The sequence below is a fragment of the Lycium ferocissimum genome, chromosome 6 (assembly GCF_029784015.1).
Source record: "Lycium ferocissimum isolate CSIRO_LF1 chromosome 6, AGI_CSIRO_Lferr_CH_V1, whole genome shotgun sequence".
NCBI classification, from domain to species: domain Eukaryota; kingdom Viridiplantae; phylum Streptophyta; class Magnoliopsida; order Solanales; family Solanaceae; genus Lycium; species Lycium ferocissimum.
Genome location: NC_081347.1, coordinates 53,741,019 through 53,760,274, shown reverse-complemented (window position 1 = coordinate 53,760,274; position 19,256 = coordinate 53,741,019). Strand labels below are relative to the sequence as shown.

Here is a 19,256-nt window from a genome sequence, read left to right as displayed (position 1 = left end):
TTACAACTATGACGGACTGGAGAGTTAGAGTCTGGGCATCTGAATCCTTGAGTCGAACTAGGTGGTAGATATAACCCTTGAAAATCATTTTTCTGGCTTTTAGGTAAGAAATAAATCTACCCCTGGGTACTACTGAATTACCTTCCCATTCTATGACTGGCTCATTAGGGAACTAGAATCTTACAACTTTGGTTCTACAACATACCGTGGCATAACATGAAACCAACCAATCTATACCCATGATTACATCAAAGTCTACCATCTCTAACTCTACTAAGTCAGCTATGGTTCTGCGGTGATAGACTAAAACTGGGCAACCCCTATAAATACGTTTAGCTACGACTGACTCTCCAACTGGGGTGGACACCTCAAAGGGTTCATGCAACTTTTCTGGTTCAATCCCAAATTTCTTAGCAATAAATGAGGTTACATAAGATAAAGTGGATCCTGGGTCAATAAGGGCATATACGTCAAAAGTGAAAACTGTTAGTGTACCTGTGACAACATCTGCACGAGCTTCTATATCCTGACGACCTGTCAACGCATACAAATGGTTTCGTCCTCCGCCTGTGTTTCCAGACTTAGCTGCATTGTGCCCCTGCTAGGCCTGATTATTATGAGGGACTGCTGAATTCGTGGACTGCGCCACATAACCTCCGATACCTTATCTAGCTGATGGGCAATCTCTCTGAATGTGGCCCTTCTGGCCGCAACCATAGCACGCATCTATACCCATGCGACACTCACTTAAGTGTCTCTTGCTATACTTGCTGCAAGTTGGAATAGTATAGGCTGACTGACCCACACTAGCCTGAGAATAAGAACTCGATGGTCTGAAGTTCTGTTTCCTGTCATTTCGGAAGTTAGGGACCGGGGCACTTGCTGTGGATGGAGCAGGTCCTGCTGACCTATTCTTAAAGAACTGCCTACCTCCTCCCTAACTAAAGTTACCTAAAGATTTAGCCCTCTTGTTGAATTCTTTATCCTTTTGTTTCTGCGGAGCTTCCTCTTCCTTCAGTTCGGCTTCATTACCTTGCACGAATGCCAAGATCTTAGAGATAGTCATCTTATCATTCTAAGCACCAGTCTTGGCATCTCTGTACAACTCGGGTTTTAACCTCGGTACAAATCTCCTAACCGTTTCTCTCATGTCGGGAACCATGTGAGGAGCATATCTGGACAACGAAATAAATTTGAGATAGTACTCTTGAACGGTCAAGCTACCCTGCCTCAACCTCTCAAATTCCATCGCCTTGGCTTCTTGGACCTCGATAGGCATGAAGTGGTCAAGGAAAGCGTCAACAAACTCGTCCCAAGTAGCATAAGGTGCATCCTCCCCTCGAGACTGTTCCATGTCGCATACCAAATATGAGCAACATCCTGCAGCTGAAAAGCACCAAACTCTGCTGTCTCTGTCTCTGTGACATGCATAATACGAAACACTTTCTGCAGCCCATCAATATAGTTCTGCGGATCCTCCTCAGCCTTAGTCCCTATGAAAGTCGGAGGTTTAATCTGCAAGAATTCCTGAGTTCTCGAACTGTTTCACCCGCCACTAGCACCTGAGCTAGGGGTCGGTTCTTGTTGCTCTAACTGGTTGGCAACGATCTGAGTAAGCGGCTGGATGGCTCCTCTAAAATCCATGTCCGAAGTGTTAGAAGGTGTAGCTGTAGGAGCAGTTGGGACTGCTAGTTCTGGAGCAGTTGTCTGGGTCGGAATGTCTTTTTCTTGGGCTGCCTCAGTAGTATCCCTCTGGCTAGTAGTTGTAGTCTTCCTGGTGTATTTCCTTTTTGCAGGCATTTTCTGAAATACATAATTCGCACGAGTTAGAAGGATTCCTGAAGTACTGCTCTAACTGCACGATCTAGAATATGAAAGAAGTGAGACAATCCTAAATGTCTTGGTGGTCAACTGTTTATATGTATGGGACCCTCACACATATAAAAGTGACCCCACTGGACATGGTTTCATAGACTCCCTAAGACACTTGAACCTAGGGCTCTGATACCAAGCTTTGTCATGCTCCGAACCATGGACTGGGGGAAACACGGCACTCGGTGCCTTACTACATGTGACCGAGCGAACCACATGGCTTGTTGAATCATTATGAGGCATAACGTGAGCGGAATATAACGTGAATGCATGATGAGCCTTTATAACATGCAATAAGTCACAATACTTAATCAAAATACTTGTTTAAACATGAGTGCGGAAATAACATGAATGAGCCAAAATGGCTATACAACTCCGAAAGTCAGACATAACATAACTGACTTGTCTAGCCTACGAGACCTCTAACATAAGTCTGAACATGAAAAACATACCCGCTGGAACAAGGACCCCAAAGATACCTTAGATGCATAGCTAATCATAAAATAAAGAGTTGACTAAACCCCGAATGAGATGGGGCTCACCAATAAGCTGATACGAATGCTGTCCTACTGAGCAGATGCGTCATCCTGTAAATCAGTACCTGCATCATGAAATGCAGGCCCCCGGGCAATAAAAGGAGACGTCAGTACATTGAATGTACTGGTATGTAAAGCAACTGAATGAAATAACATGGGACATGGAAATAATCAAAATAAAGGCTGAACTGAAACTTGATCATGAACATGAATACATATACATATATAACATGAGTAAAGTATCGTGAGTAGGGAGAGCAGTAAATATAACCGACAACATATATATACTTACGTCCTACCGGTAGAACGCTCATACCTTGCCAGGGACATGAGACTTAATAATATTATGAAAGGATCCAGTCATTATAAGAGATTATCCTAAGCATGGGTGAGGATCAAGCATGGGTGAAGCGATCCTCATCCTACCGTGGCTACGTAGTTTCAGGCTGTTTGAAGCCTTCTCGGTAATTAATGCAGCTCCCAAAAACATGAACATGAAAATAAGTGGCACTTGCTGCCCATGGTTTTCATAAGTCATAACTTGCATGTACATAGCCGAGGGTCTTTCGGAAACAGCCGTCCTACCTTGGTAGGAGTCAGGTCTGCGTACACTCTACCCTCCCCAGACCTCACGTTGTGGGATTTCACTGAGTTGTTGTTGTTGTTTGTTGTTGTATAACTTGCATGTACATAGATATCATTCATAGTATTCTGGCATGATGTAAAACATGTAGAGTAGTTCTTGAAAATAATATAATAATTCATAAACTTGCATGTAAAAACCCATGGAATGCAAAGTATGGGTTTTCATGGATTATGGACAGGTTCTCAATAATCATAATTAAATATCAAGAACTCAATGAAGAATTAATAATAATTCAATACATAATATAATCATGGGACATGGACCTAGAGTTATCATGAACATGGTTAAAAATCCTAGTTTTCGTAAAGCTTCATACTTTTATGGAAGAAGAGGCGTGGGGAAGAACAATGATATTCCCACACGTATATAGTAACCCTACATACCTGGTAATGCTCCAAAACTTGAATTAAAGATTTGAACTTTGAAGAAGATTTCCAAAATCTTGAATCTTGAACCTTGAGATGAGTTTTCTTGAATACCCTAGGTTAGGAATGATGATTTCTTGTTTAGATTACAAGGATATATATTAGAATTGACTTGGAATGATTAGAATAGGCTTACCTTGGTGTTCTTGATGATGGGAGAGGGTAGGAGGTCGTTTTAGGAGTTGAAGGAATGAAAAATAATGATTTGGACTGATATGGACGAAAATATACTGTTCTAGAACATTAAATTTTACGCCCGACAAAATACTGGTGGTGTTTTGAAAGACGGACCGTATTTCGTTTGGACTGCTCTGCGACTCTTCAGTAAAATGGCCATAACTCTTTGCACAGATGTCCGTTTAACCTCCATAATATAGTGTTAGAAAGGTATTTCAAAGCTCTACAACTTTCATCAAGGAAGTTTTTCCAAATTTCAATCACATTGCTAAATACGGGTCGTATTTCAAAATACGGTCCGTATTTAACAATGTATATCCATCAAGCCAAATTCCAGAATACTCAGTAATCTTGATACCAACTTACGTTTTGAAATACGGACCGTATATTGAAATCCGATTCAATTTCTGGGGAATAAACCCCCATCTGACTACTGAAGAGAAAATTTCAATTCCCACATTCTTTATCTGGTTTTCTAAGTCTAGAATCATGGTCAAAGCTTAAGTTAAAGGTATGTGGTATTACAGTTTGAATTAGCTTCTTATGTTATCCACTTATATTCTAAATTTCCGATTAGCATAAATATATAAAATTGAATACTTTGATAGGAGGGGAGGGGTAAAATTGAGTTTGTGAAAATGGTGGTAGGCATAAGGACGGTAATAGTAGAGGGAGAGGTGGTGGTGGAAGAAGATAGGAGGGGAGGGGTAAAAAGTGAGGTGGCATGCTAAATGACATTTACTTTTTTAAATTATTAATGCCATGTGGGATTTGCCTCCACCTTGATCAATTTTAAATATGGAGGGGTATATTTGAACCCAAAGTATAACGGCATGGGTATTTTGGATCCAAAACATATAACGAGGGGTATATTTGTCCCTTTTCCGATCGTACAAGAATATATTTGGCCCTTTTTTTATAGTACATGGATATATTTGGCCCTTTTAGGAAAAAAAAAATGGAGTATATCAAACCACTCTTTCTCGGGATTGTGACTAGCGAGTTCCTTTTGTTTCACTTTTCTAGATTCCTGAGGCAAATAGTCTTCTAATATTCTTTCCTTGCTTTTGATTAATTGATGATCAACCAGAAGAAAACTTTAATTGAGGGACTTTTTGATGATCCCAAGGAGTCTCTTTTCTTCATGCATCATCCTAGAATCTCCTTTACCTGTTATAGAATATATTAAAGCAGGAAAGTGGTTCAAAATACATGAATCAACTGTGTTGAAGGGGAAAAAAGTACATCAACTAATCCTTCTATTTTATCGATTTTCAGACATTTGTGCCTAAAACATTATATAAAGCTGAATCAGACTTACATGTTCCACTTATTTTCTATAGCTTTTTCCTTTCTAGCTCGAAGCACACACAAGATGAACTTTTATCACACTACAATGAAACTGGTCCACAACCACAATTATATATCGAGTCAATAGCGGAGTCAGGTATTTATATATTCCAAAAAAATTTATATCAAGCAAATTCAACAACTTGTATTTATGCAAAATTTCATTTTTATCTTATTTACATCGAAATGGATTCAATTGGATCCTCTTGCACTCCTACGCCCTATGTCATGTAGCTTTTCACTAATAAGTAGACTTGAAAGCTCAAAACATGATTCATTATTTTAAGGATATTTTAACTTATATACACTCATATTAATGAGTCTTTTTGTGTTGTTTGTGTTAGAACCTATTTTGGCAAGTAATTAATTGCTTTATTTTTCAATGTAAAAGTCTCATTTTCTATAATAGTGAAATGTACTTATCTTTTAGGTAATTCAACAATATATACTTCCTCTGTTTCAATTTATGTGAACCTATTTTCTTATTAGTCCGTGCCACAAAGAATGACCTCTTTCTATATTTGGAACACTTTACCTTTATGCAATGATTTATAGTCACACAAAATATATGTGACTCATTTAGGACCACAAGTTTAAAAGTCTTCTTTTCTTACTTAAACTCCGTGCCCAGTCAAATGGGTTCACATAAATTGAAACGGATGGAGTATTTTATTTACATTATTTGTGCATAAAAGTAAATTAAACTCTAATTTAAATTGGAATTTAGCCAGTGCAGTGAGATGGCAAAGCTTTGGGATCAATCATTTGATTTTGATTCCAGTTGATCGAAACCCTTGAGTGTTGACCGCCACCCAAGAAATTCCAACATTGAATAATTGATTTTTACTATTTGTTGTTTGCCTTCTTTTCCTTTTTCCTTTTTCTTCTTTCTTTTCTTTATGCATAACAAAAATATTGTATTTATTATTCAGATAAAGTGAATTGTTGATAGAGCTTTTTGAAAAGCCAATCTCCACGATCCCTTTATATCTTTTTTTTGTTGTTTCTTTCCTCACAAATCTTTATTTTCCTACAATATAACACTAGAAATTTGGACCTTAATTTTGTAGTTTCTACATTCATGTGTTGTTTAAAGGGAAAGAGAAAAAGGAAAGGGAGAGAAAGTAACCTCCGGTTTCTTCGTTTCTGCATGATTGTTGTTATTTATCGTTTCATAATGTATGGTTTTGTATTATATTGTATTGTTTTGTAAATACTACATCGAGATAGATTATATTATTTATTGTGGGTTAAAAGCATATTTATTATGTGATCGGATTGTATGTATTATACAATAATAAATAACTTTACTAAAATATCGTTAATTGTTGTAAACATTAATTAGAGGAAATAACTTTACTAAAATATCGTTAATTGTTGTAAACATTAATTAGAAGTATCAACAATTACCCATAAAAATAACTTAAGACACTTCTTTTCCTAATTGATTACCAATTATGCCTTGAATTTATTTAGTCATGCAACTCCTAATGAAATTATTAGAAACGGGATAATAATATAAATAACAATAATAAGTACAACCATAATTGTAATTGAAGAGAAAAAAAGTAAGCGCATAATGGGAGAAGCTATATGATAGATTTTTAAATAAATAGTTAGGATTAAGAGTAAATAGAATTCTTAAATAATAATAAAGGGTATAATGGATAAGAGAAATAAGGTAGCAACACAATCACATCTAACACTACTAGAAAATCACCATTTTCCCACTAAAATTGCCCACAAAAATAAATTCAGTGGCTATTTCCACAGATATTTTGATTGAATCTATGAAATAAAGTGTATTTCTGCCAATTGCAGCACACTTCTCGCTATCACAAATTTTTTAACCTAAAGTCTAAATAATTTCATAAATAGATTAAAAGCATGTGGGAGTAAGTTTTAAGATTTCAAAAATTCCGACGGAAAAGAAATTTACTGCTGAGTGCGATGTTTGGGAAAATCACCACGCAGCCAATGGGAACGACTTGAAGCATAAATGTACTGAGCGGTAACATTTTACCATCCGGTTAATATTTTTCTAAAAGACACCGAGTGTCGCTTCTTTCGTCATCAACTAGGTTTGGGAGGTGTGGCAAACTGCACAAAAAGAAGTTTGTTATTTTATACACTCATATAACACAAGAGGGGATGAATTGAGTGGATTAAAATCCTTGCACCCTTTTAAAATTTGCCTAAAAGTTTGCTCAGCCTAGGCAAACTACTCTATGGAACAGGTTCAGTTGATATTTCTGGCAATCAATACATTCCATTAAGTTGAACATTTTCTTTTGTTACCGTTGATTTACTTGAATAATAAGTAGTTTAGTTATAGGCTGAGTTTTTATTTGTTTAAATTTCAAATTTAGTTGACATAATATAGGCTTTTGAAATTATTTGTAATTTTTTGATTTTTCAAGTGGCTATCTAAAGCAGTCCATACTTTAATAAAATAAAACAGAGAAAATTCTAATCATTCCTCCAATTTTTTTGCGCCACCATTTTAAAAAAAACCAACAGATTATTAAATATTTTTTCTTTTTTCTTCCACCGAAGCCTCTTCATAGTTTAGTAAAGTTAGTTCTCATAATACACAATGGTGGGGCTAAGCATAGATATATAGAGGGAGAAGAAGAAAAAACAAAGAGGATAAAAACAAACCATACACTTTTCTCCTTTTCTCTCCTTTTGAGGCTCAATTGACGTATATGTTCCTTCTTTGTTTTTGTTGGATCAGAGATTCTTTCACACCCTGAAGAGTCAAGGAAGAAAAAGAGAAAAGAGTTTTACTTCGAAACGAAAAATAAATAATTAAGTTTGATGAAATGGGAAACGAAGAAAAGAATGGCAACAACTCGCGGAGTATATGTTCCCCTCGACCAATGCCTATGTTTCCAAATATGACAAGTACCGACTGGTCGAATCAGAAATTTCAATAAAAAAATACGAAAATGTCTCACTTAGAACTCAAACCATCAATATAAGACAGGTTTTAAGCCATCTTTGTCGCAATATTACAACCTTCACTCATTTCGAGGGGATTCAACTATTTATATACACAAAAAGAATGTCTTTACCCAATATGAACAATATAAATTTTTTAATGAGGGGATTCAATTGAACCCGTGGGGAGCATGTGGATCCACCCAGGCAGGGGGGGACACACGTGGGACAAAGCGGTATCACACGACCCCACTTCGTCGATTTTTTTACTGACCATATGTATTAATACTAAGCGAAAATGATCAATTAAAAAAAGTAACACCACTTGACAAATTCAGTTGCTTAGCACTCTGGTTAAGCGCCTAAACCTCTTTAAGACTCAACAGAACCAATAAGCTAGGACTATTCTTTATCAATTAAAGCGATAATTAATACTTTATTTTTTTATCTCTCTTCAGTAAATATCTTATGAAAATTCGGTGACGCCCCTGACCCCCTGGTGACAACTGCATGGGAAAGCCTAACAACTTCCGTATTATATAAACAGGTAGAGCAGCCACATTTTGAGGCACAAGAAATTTCAAAGGATCAAATAAAGCTCCTCTTTCCATGTTTTCTAGCCACTACCTATTGTACTTACTCATCATTTTTAATTTGTTAAGACCAAAATTATGGCCCATCAAATTGTACAAAGTAAAGATATGAACTTGGTTTTGTCAAGTGATGCCAAACCTAGGTTGAAATGGACACCAGAACTCCACCGACGATTCGACGACGCAGTCACTCAGCTTGGAGGTGCAGACAGTGAGTATAATTAGTCAATTTTCTTCCCTTCTTCTGGCAGTCTGCAAATTATCTTTATATCAATCATTGTAGTACTAATTATTCATGATTATGCAGAGGCTACACCAAAATCCTTAATGAGTGTAATGAACATTCATGGGCTTACTTTGTATCACCTCAAAAGCCATTTGCAGGTTCTTTTTTCATTTGTCACTGTTTAAGGAGCCGTTTGGACATGGTTTGAAGCCCTGAGATGAAGCCATGATTTGAAACCAAGTTTGGACATGCAATTTGAATTTCTTAAGTTGTATTTTTTCTTATAAATATAAAAACCCCACAAGTTGTAAAAACTATCAAAATATTCTCAATTCTTATACAACCTTACCAAATGAACAAGTCATAGTTCATAACAAAATTAATACGCGACTAGAAGGCCTTTCTAAAAAATACAACATCAATTGATCAAACTTTTGTTTAATAAAAAAGAAAATTAACATGAATAGTAATGTAACTAGTCTTTAATATAATCCTCCCACATGGTAGACATAAATAAGGTTGATAAATAGTTGATGGGAGTAATTGTTAAAAATATCTATCAACTTATGGATCAAGTTTTATATTTAAAAATTTTGAGACCATGGTTTGAAATCTCAAATCATGCCTTTTTGGATGATTTGGGATTTCAAACCATGAGATGAAATACATGTCCAAACACTAATTTCATCTCATAGTATCAAACCATGGTTTCAAATCGCATGTCCAAACGCCTACTAAGTTGATCATTGAAGGAGTCCATTACTTAAATGGTCACTCAGCTATTTGAAATTACCTGATCAAGTCATGTTTCCTTTGTTTGTCTCAGAAAAGTTACTTAACTAAGCCTATAGCACTCAAAAAAGGCTAGGTATTTGGCTGGTTGATTGACCTTCTGAGTGTTATAGCCTAGTTTTCCGATCTTTTCTATTACAAACAAAAGAAACGCGGCTTTACTAGGTAATTTCAGATAGTTGAATGAACATTTGCATAATGGACTCATCATAAAAGCTATTGCTTACTCTCCTTGGAAAAGTTCTGAACTGACTGATTTATTCAATCTTCTATGTAGAAATATCGTTCTGCGGAAACTCAACTAGTCCAATCTTACCAGAAAAACATACAAGAGGATAAGTTAGAGTCTGCAATAGTACATGACAATCAAAAGGAAGATGAAAATTCAAGGGGATCAAAAGAAAGGAATGTCTTTGATGCAGAGCTCAAAGAAAAGCAGAATGATCAAATGAACAAGTAATGTAGCTTTTCACAGCTCTATCTAACAAATTTGAAAGAAACTAAAGCAGTATTAGCATTTCAGTATTTTACTAATAAACATTTATGCTTTGTCATAAGATTGCAAATAGCTAGAGCTTTACAAATGCAAATGGAGGTGCAGAGGAAACTTCATCAACAAATTGAGGTAAATTTATATATTCCACCGTCCCTATTTATGTGGCATTTTCGCTCTTCGAGAGTCCATTTAACTAATCTTTGAAGCTAAATTGCATTAGATCAACTCAATATTTTAAAATTAAAATACAGATATTCAAAAGTTGTATGATAAGTACTATGTGTCGGAATTGTTCTTATGTCAATATGCTGAAAAATTATACTTTTAAATTTCAGTTAAAGTTCACATATTTTGAATCTCGAAAAGCAAAAAATGCCACATAAATTGGGACAGAGAAAATACTGTTTTATGATATCAATATATCATCTGAAGTTTATGTGCATAATCTGCCAAGAAATTAACAAGCTGATGCATTTTTCAGTTACAAAGACATTTACAAATGAGAATTGAAGCTCAAGGAAAGTATTTACACTCAGTTTTGATGAAAGCACAGGAAGAACTTGCCAAAGCTGAAATCTCTCAATTAGTTCCAATGGCTAACAAATGTTGTCCAAGTTCTTCACTGTCAGAAGTTACTAAAATCGACCGTTCAATCTCAAAATATGACGGTTCAATCTCAAACGAAATAGGCAGAAAACAATCAAAAGCTGGCACAGTATGTTCAGTTGAAAGCTCTCTGACATCGTCCGAGAGCTTAGGAACAATAAAAGAGAGTCGAGCCAAGCATGATATCGAAGAAACGGGCACGTGGAAGAGAAATTCTAGTACTCTGCCAATGGTGAAGATGAATCAAGAGAAAGAAAGTGATTTGTATACTGAAGTGAAAGAAAGAAAGAGGAGCAGAACTAATGAACAGTTCAACAAGCTTGAATTCTTGGAGACAATTGATTTGAATACAAAGTGCCTGAATGACTGTGATACTTGTCCAAAAGCAATAGACTTTATTAGCAGATGTTTCTAAGCTTATAAACTTTATAATTAAGTCAATGGTTACTACAACTGTTATGTCGTTTCGTTTACAGAAATTTATGTACAATTGTTGTGTAAGAAACTGAAAGACCCATAGTATATATCTTTCTTGTCCGCTTACACATACGATAGCACATGCACATATTCGAGTGCAAAGAATATATCAAACATGCTTTCAACATCAGAAACATTGTTAATAACGGGAGAACAAATGAAATGATACATGTTTAAGGTAATTAAAAGTTGATTCTTCATCCAAAAGGTGCAAGACTACTAAGAAAATATGTTTATCCAAATCAAATAATTTTATTCCTCTGATACTTTATTCCAGCACATCTTACGGCCAGGTGCTAAACTTGAAAAATTCCATGTTTCTGGAAACCGTTTGCTACTCTTTTCCAAAGTTACAAACAAGGAACTTGGAGCATCACCAGAAAGGAATATTGTAAATTGTTTTAAGACTCAATAGCAATCAATGAATATGTAGGAGAGAACAACCACGAACACAAAAACCGCTAGCCATAATAGAAAAATGAGACATAGTCCATCAAGCCCATGCTAGCTAACTGTAAAGAGTCCTTGATGACCCGCTGGATGAAATTGGTAGGTGCCCAACTCTTTTATTGTTCAAGTATAAATTTGCAGAATTAAGTTTAACTAATTTAGTATTCAATCTTGTTCACTTGTAACCTGATCTTCATCTCCTATTTCATTAATAACTCGTGTCACCTCCTCCATTTTGTAACTATGACAAAGTCTCTTCCGTATATATTGACCATCCGCATAAGAAAAGTTAATATTGCCATTTCTAATAGTGAGTAAATTTTGTCTCACTCCCAACTAGGAATTCAAATCATGGGCCACGAAAAGGAATGGGAATTGAATGTGCAAGGTGAATACAGTAACTTTATTAAATGCCATAAGAAGGAGACTTGCTGCTAGCTTATCGATTATCCTGCTAATCACAAGTTCAATAAGAAAGGTGGTGATAAATATATGGGAATGAAAAAATATACAGCCCAACGAAACACATTGCATCCATGTGGCACGGTTACAGGTTCCAGTTGCTTAAGTTATTTTCAACTTCATTAATTCTTAGTTTCATAAAGGTAAATTATACACTTTGGACACTCAACTTAGAGACTTCCAACCCTTGTGATCCCAGAGGCGGATCTAGGATTTCTTGAACATGGGTGCACTGCTAAAATTAGGAAAAAAAGGAAACATTAAGTGGGAATTGATCCTTGTTCCTCTATGTAAATAATTAAGCTTTTCACCAAGTGCACTGGTCAACCTTTTTGAAGCATGTGTGTCAACAGCTAATATTAGATCAGTTTTAGAAAATATGTATAAAATACCTAACTTTACGGAGAGAGCATGAGTTCATATGCCCTATAAGTAAGGCTATAAACTAATATTAAATCAATTTTAGAAAATATGTATATAAAATACATAATTTTACGGAGAGAGCATGAGTTCATATGCCCTATACGTAAGGCTATAAATTCGCCCCTGCTCGTGACTCGTCATATGTGAGTATCGAAACCGACTCAGTATCTTCGGGCGGCCCCCACATACTTCAAGACCATGCATATTAAACTTTTAAGCGTATTTTTAGGTAAGAAAATATTAGAGGCGTCACACCTGCCTTCTAGTGGCATCTGTCTCCATATAAATTTGTAGGACTCAATATCCAATCCAAACAGGTAATAAGTTAATCAAAATATTTTAAAATTTTCTGAATTTATTATTCGAAAATTTACGGGAATAACTACTTTTAAAGGGTTGTTAACAATTAGTAGCTACCTTTTATCAATTTACAATTCGTAGCTAGTTTATGGCAAATTCACTGTATTTGGGTGTATTTGAATACACTGTTCAGTTGTATCCAACCTTATCTGATGTCACGTGTATTTGACTGTATTTGAATACATGCAACCTTAATTTCTCTGAATACATGTGTATTCAAAATGATTGTATTCTAGTGCATTTAAATACACGCCGGAGCTATGTATTTTATTGTATTTATATATTGATGTATTTCAAACAACACATACAGTCAAATACATCTAGTTTGCCAAAAAATACAATCGGTCAAATACATTAAACTTATATTTACATTAAAAAATGATGAAATACACTCAAATACACCCAGATCTAAGATACAAGAAGGAGAAGAAGTCATGAATTCCGGTCAAATCGTCGGTCAAATACAAAAAAAAAAAAAAAAAAAAAAAAAAAAAACTAAAAAATGACGAATACACTCAAATACACTCAGATTTGATATACAAGAAGGAGAAGAAGCCATGGATTCTGGTCCAATCTCCGGGCAAATACGAAAAAATATGCTAAAAAAATTGACGAATACACTCAAATCTGAAATCTCATGTTTGTTACTCAAAGATCTCATGTTGTTCAGTAGTCTATCGGGCAAGCAATAGGCGATTACAAATGATGAGTCCAAGTTTGATGAATCCTGTCTCCGGCGAGTAACCGACGCTGGAGGGAACGACAAGGAACCGGCACTACAAATTGGTTCAAACTCATCAAAACAAAAACAGAGGAAAGAGATGAGATCTAAAGAATTCTACAGCAAGTGAAATATGGAGTCCAGACTATTGTAATATACATAGCTCCTTTTCAATTGTGAATCCAATCAGCTGGGCAAGCTTTTCTCGTTAACAAATAGTGAATCAGAAGTGTGGGTTGTGATTTAGGGTTTCAGAGCTGAATTGGAAGTATGGGATTGTGATTTAGGGTTTGATTCTTTTAGACCTAGTCGGATTTCATTTTTCCGGCGAGTTTATTTGGCGAATAAAGGATTAAAGAGAGAGAGGAGTGAGGGAGAAATACAAGCCATAAACCTAATGTAATTGGTATAACTACGAATGGTAATTTACAAAATCACTGTAGCTACTAAATATAAATAAATTAAAAGGTAGTTATTATCAATAATTACCTCTTAGAGGTAGCTATGCCAAGTAATTTTTCTTATATTATTACCTAAATATGCTAGCGTTGGTAGTCGTCTTGCAACTGGATCCTCGTTTCTAATTCCCAAAGGATTAACAAAAAATGAAGAAAAAGACGTGTAGTTGCAATATCATGTGGTGTCTAGAAGCTACATCAGCTTAAGCGTGCCCCGTCTTGCTAAGTCATCCTTTAAAAAAAAAATTGATATCCCTAGACCCACTGCCCACGTCGTCCTACTCCAATTAAAGATTCCTTGTTCGACTGCTAGAAGCGGATCTAAGGTTTGAATTTGAAATTTTATTATAACTAATTTGATTTATTGAGTTTGAAGTATATTACTTATACTTATTTAGTGAATTGTTTAACATGTATATAAGATTTAAGCTAAAATTATTGAATTCCAATGAACCTTTAACTCTACCGCTAAATCTGCCCCCTGATAGCGTCCTCGTGCCATCAAAACCTTTACCCACCCCGTTTTATTTTGTCCAGTGTCATTGTCATTCCTAATATTAATAGCTAGCTCTAGCACATACGTAAAATATTACTAGCATTCATTATGTTACATAACTTGTATATCGACAATCATGATATTGGATAGATTGAATTCCGGTCTTTGCTCCTATTAATATCGAGTTCAGGACAAGTTATGTAACAGGTAAAAAGATCGGACATTATTGTTCGGACCCAATTTCCTGTTAAATCTAGTTCCGATAGTTGTTCCTCTAGCTAGGGTTATTAGTTGATTATTGGACTTCTCCAATAATCTTCTTTAAGTGAAAACTTAATAGGGGAAAAGGAGGAAACATACGAAATATGGAACAGGAATTAAGTTCTAAGGTTTGATGTAGTATCTAGTTTGTTTTGGTATTTTTCCTTGCTACTAATGGCTAGTTTCTTAATTTCTCTGCACTAATTTTGGTGTTTTACGGTTTACTATATCCCAAACAGGGACGAATGGCTTAATTGTGGTTCAAATTTGTTGTTTTGTGTTCTTTATGATCATTAAATTGAGGAAGCAAAGGGAGGGTTATTAAATTAAAAAATAATCATCTATTACAAAATAGATTGATTTTCTAACAATATAGTTAATGATTGTCTGTTATTATGATGGATTAATTAGGCCCGATTAAAGTCAAGTAATTATTTTGATATGTCCATATATTCGTAACGAATGTTTGGGTAAATAAATGTTTTTCCACGTAGTAATATCGATTCTTCTATAATCTGATACAAGAATTTACTTTTGTGTAATTAAAATTTAAGCCTTAAGAGTATTCAAGTTCTCCTAACAAATAATAAAATAGTTGTTGCTAAAAAGGATAGAGAAGATCGAATTAGTTATCTGCCAAAAAATGTTATAGATGGTATCCTTGAATTCTATTTGTTGAAGATGCTGTAAGAATAAATATTTTGTCAAAAAAAATGGAGATATAATTGGGCCTTGCTCCCAATTATTTGGTGTTGCATAAGCTCTTTTGCAGAATTATCAATCAAAATCTAGACATGTCTTCAAAGAAATTGTAGATAAGATTCTCTTATAGCATCTTGGAGACATTGTGAAGTTTGGTCTTGATGTTTCAAGAGTACATTTATTTAGGTGTCCAGATATTGATAGAATGCTTTATGCCACCAGAAATGGTGTTAAGGAGCTAACCCTTAACATGTCAAACAATACTATTTATAAACTACCTTCTTATATACTCAATTGTCCGACACTGAATATTTTGAAACTCTTCAATTGTTTCTTCAAATCACCTAATTTTTTCGGCGTTTATAATCTTAGAACCCTTTATATGGAAGAATAGCATTTGTGCCAACGATAAAATTTTGGGTTATCAATGCACCCCTTCTTGTCCATTTGACCTTGAAAGACTGTAATGGTACACAATACATCAACATGGTTGTCTCATTTAGATGGAAGAACTTGTTTGTTCGTTTTGAGTTAATCTTGTCCTGAATTGCTTTACAAGCTGCAAAAATTTGATTAAGTATTACTTTCGGTTGATAATCCACTACCCGCTGAAAGACCAAAATTGGAAAATCTTCCTTTTACCTTGACTATACTTGAGGTACTATCAACTCTTTGGCAAAGATTTTTCAATTTTTGTCTTCGGCGGGTAGTGGATTATCAACCGAAAGGTAATACTTAGTTAAATTTTTGCAGCTCGTAAAGCAATATAGGTCAAGATTATAGTGGCTCAAACGAACAAACGAACAAGTTCTTCAACCAAATGAGACAATAATGTTGAGGTATTCATACCATTACAGTCTTTCAAAGTCAAATGGACAAGAAGGGTTGCATTGATAACTCAAAATCCTATCGTTGGCACAAATGTTGTGCTTCCATATAAAGGGTTCTAAGATTCTAAAAGCCAAAAAAAATTTAGGTGCTTTGAAGACACAATTGAAGAGTTTCAAATTTTTAGTGTCGAACAATTGAATAAGAAGGTAGTTTAAAATAGTATTGTTTGACATGTTAAGGTTTAGCTCTTTAACACCATTTCTGATGGCATAAAGCATTCTATCAATATCTAGACACAAAAACAAATGTACTCCTGAAACTTCAAAACCAAACTTCATAATGTCTCTGATATGTTGTAAGAGAATCTTATCTACGATTTCTTTGAAGATACATTTATATTTTTCTGATAAATTTTTGCAAAAGAGCTTATGCAACATAAATTGGGAGCAAGGCCCAATTAAATACCTATTTTTTTGACAAAATACTTGTTCTTGCAGCATCTTCAACAAGTAGGAGTTCAAGGATACCATCCGTAACATTTCTTGGCAGATAACCAATTCGATCTCCTCTATCCTTTTCAGCAACAACTATTTTATTATCTGTTAGAAAAGCTGAATAGTCTTAGGCTTAAAATTTCATTACACCTTGTATCAAATTATAGAAGAATCGATAGTACTACGTGGAAAAACAGTTATTAACCCAAACATTCGTTACAAATGTATGGACATATCAAAATAATTACTTAATTTTGATCAGCATAGACTAATTAATCCATCATAATAATAGATAATCAGTAACTATATTGTTAGAAAATCAATCTATCTGTAATAGATGATTATTGTTTAATTTAATAACCATCCATTTGCTCCTCAATTTATCGAATCATGAAGGACACCAATCAACAAATGTGAATCACAATTAGGCCAGTTGTCAATTTTTGGGATATAGTAACACGTAAAACACCAAAACTAGTGCAGACGAAATAAGAAACTAGCTACTAGCTTTGCAAGGAAAAAATACTAAACAAACTAGATATTACATCAGACCTAAGAACTTAATCGTTGTTCCATATTTCATAGGTTTCCTCCTTTTCCCCTATTAAGTTTTCACGTAAAGAAGATTATTGGAAAAGTCCCCCATATCAAACAATAATCCTGGCAAGTGCTACACCTGGGCATCTATACTTATCCAAGAATTACTATTTAAACTATATATATATATATATATTGACATTAACAAAATGTGAACTGTCATAACTCAGATTTTGGAAACCTACCGCTACCTTATAATCATCATGAAGCTCTTCATATACATAACCTTACATGAAATAGAAATATGCAATTTCTTAAAATTTCTTAATTGATGGATTCCAGAGAAACAAATTTTATACTTCAACAGAAAGACAAATCAACATATATACCGAACCCACCATCCAAACAAGTTGATTGAGTTTTTTCATAGGATAATTTAAGTCGAATGCTTCAGCAACCGAGTCATTAAGTAAAGAGATAAAGGAACAATCCTTAAGACTATAGTAGGGTGGATCAAACCCAGCATAAGCCTATGGCAGGTGTACTCTATTAGCAGATATGATGAGATGGAGCTTGACAAATTAAGGGCTAGAGATTAAAGCAAGTCAAGATTTTGAAACACACCTGAATTTCACGATTGATTTCACCGGCAGCTTTAAGAGGATTTCAATGATGAACTTTGCTGGCAGAATAAAGGTTCTGTTAAATCTTGAGTTGAAGTGGAGGGCAATCGAGCAGGGCTAATGGGATAATAAAAAAGAAAGTATATTGTAGAGTAATTTGAGTGAAGAAAATGAAGAGGAAATAGTTATATTTATAGGGGTTTTAACAAAATTTGTGGAGATTACTACAATGCGGAACTATAATTAAATGGAAGGAACTTAATAGCAAGTGGAGTTTTTGGCAAAAATTTAATACACTTACCTTTAATATATGCAATTAGGGTGGGTTAGAAATTGAAAGAATATACATAGTGACTTAACTAATCAAATATAAGTTATGAGTTCAAGATTTTATCAAATCTACTATATTATTAAAATATCTTGTTTTCTTAAGAAGCGTGATTAATTCAGCCTATAACCTAAAGACGACCAAGTCGTGTTAATATTAAATTAGGGTAAAGACTCGTACTCTCTCGATCTTATGTAGATAAGTAATTCCTTTCATTTATGCTATGAAAAAAGTGGGCCGGGGAGGGGGGGGGGGTGGATTTATTCGTTAATTTTATATTAAAATAAGCAACTCTATTATAATCGCTTGGGAGACTCACTAGTTTTATTTTTCACTCTATCTGTCTTTTGCCCGTGTTAAATATGGGTGACTTGGATCATATTTTCATTTTTGCCTAATGTATTTTCTGCCATTGCCTATATCTGATTCAATTCGTTCATTTTCCAGCACTAGTAGTATATGAGATAGTAAATGTTACACAATCATTCATTTTATCAATTAGTTATCACTTTTAAGGCAAGAAAGAACACCCTGTAGCTTCTAATTAACTAATGAAAATGAAAAACAAATAGTTGTCCTTATTAACATAAAGCTACTTTTGTGGAAGCATGCACCAACTCATAATGGATGTGCACTTTTCAATGCGAAATTTTTTCTTAATAAAATATCTCTAGCTAAACCACGAAAAAATTTCAATACAATGTATTGAAATTCGAAATTTTTACAAGTAAATCTCCACCACAATCATATTATGTTGAAGTTGAAAACACCCTTTATCTAGCATAGTGTGATAGAGTTCGAAACTTTTACATGTGAAATTCCAGCACACATTAATTTAAAGCCACAAATGTTTAAGACTTGCTTGCATGTCTTTTTTCTTAAACTCCATATCAATCAATAAGTGCTACATAAATTTGAACAAAGGACATACTACAAAAAAGAATAAATAAATAAATAATATATGTATTTGA

At 34.5% G+C, this 19,256-nt stretch overlaps 1 protein-coding gene across 1 annotated transcript; it reads left to right on the top strand.

The window, feature by feature from the left end:
• Nucleotides 1-8,618: 8,618 nt before the first annotated feature.
• Nucleotides 8,619-11,167, top strand: LOC132059816 (myb family transcription factor PHL8-like). The gene is made up of 5 exons (XM_059452595.1): nucleotides 8,619-8,753; nucleotides 8,850-8,926; nucleotides 9,838-10,016; nucleotides 10,119-10,185; nucleotides 10,538-11,167. Exons 1-5 carry the CDS (start codon nucleotides 8,621-8,623, stop codon nucleotides 11,075-11,077), a joined length of 996 nt encoding a protein of 331 aa, XP_059308578.1. The 5' UTR covers nucleotides 8,619-8,620; the 3' UTR covers nucleotides 11,078-11,167.
• Nucleotides 11,168-19,256: the final 8,089 nt, after the last annotated feature.

Bases quoted from the DNA above. Each gene is read 5' to 3' on its own strand.
- LOC132059816 (XM_059452595.1), top strand. From the start codon at position 8,621: ATGGCCCATCAAATTGTACAAAGTAAAGATATGAACTTGGTTTTGTCA. The intron at 8,927-9,837 runs GTTCTTTTTTCA...TCTTCTATGTAG, and splicing joins ACCTCAAAAGCCATTTGCAG to AAATATCGTTCTGCGGAAAC. The intron at 10,017-10,118 runs GTAATGTAGCTT...CTTTGTCATAAG, and splicing joins CAGAATGATCAAATGAACAA to ATTGCAAATAGCTAGAGCTT.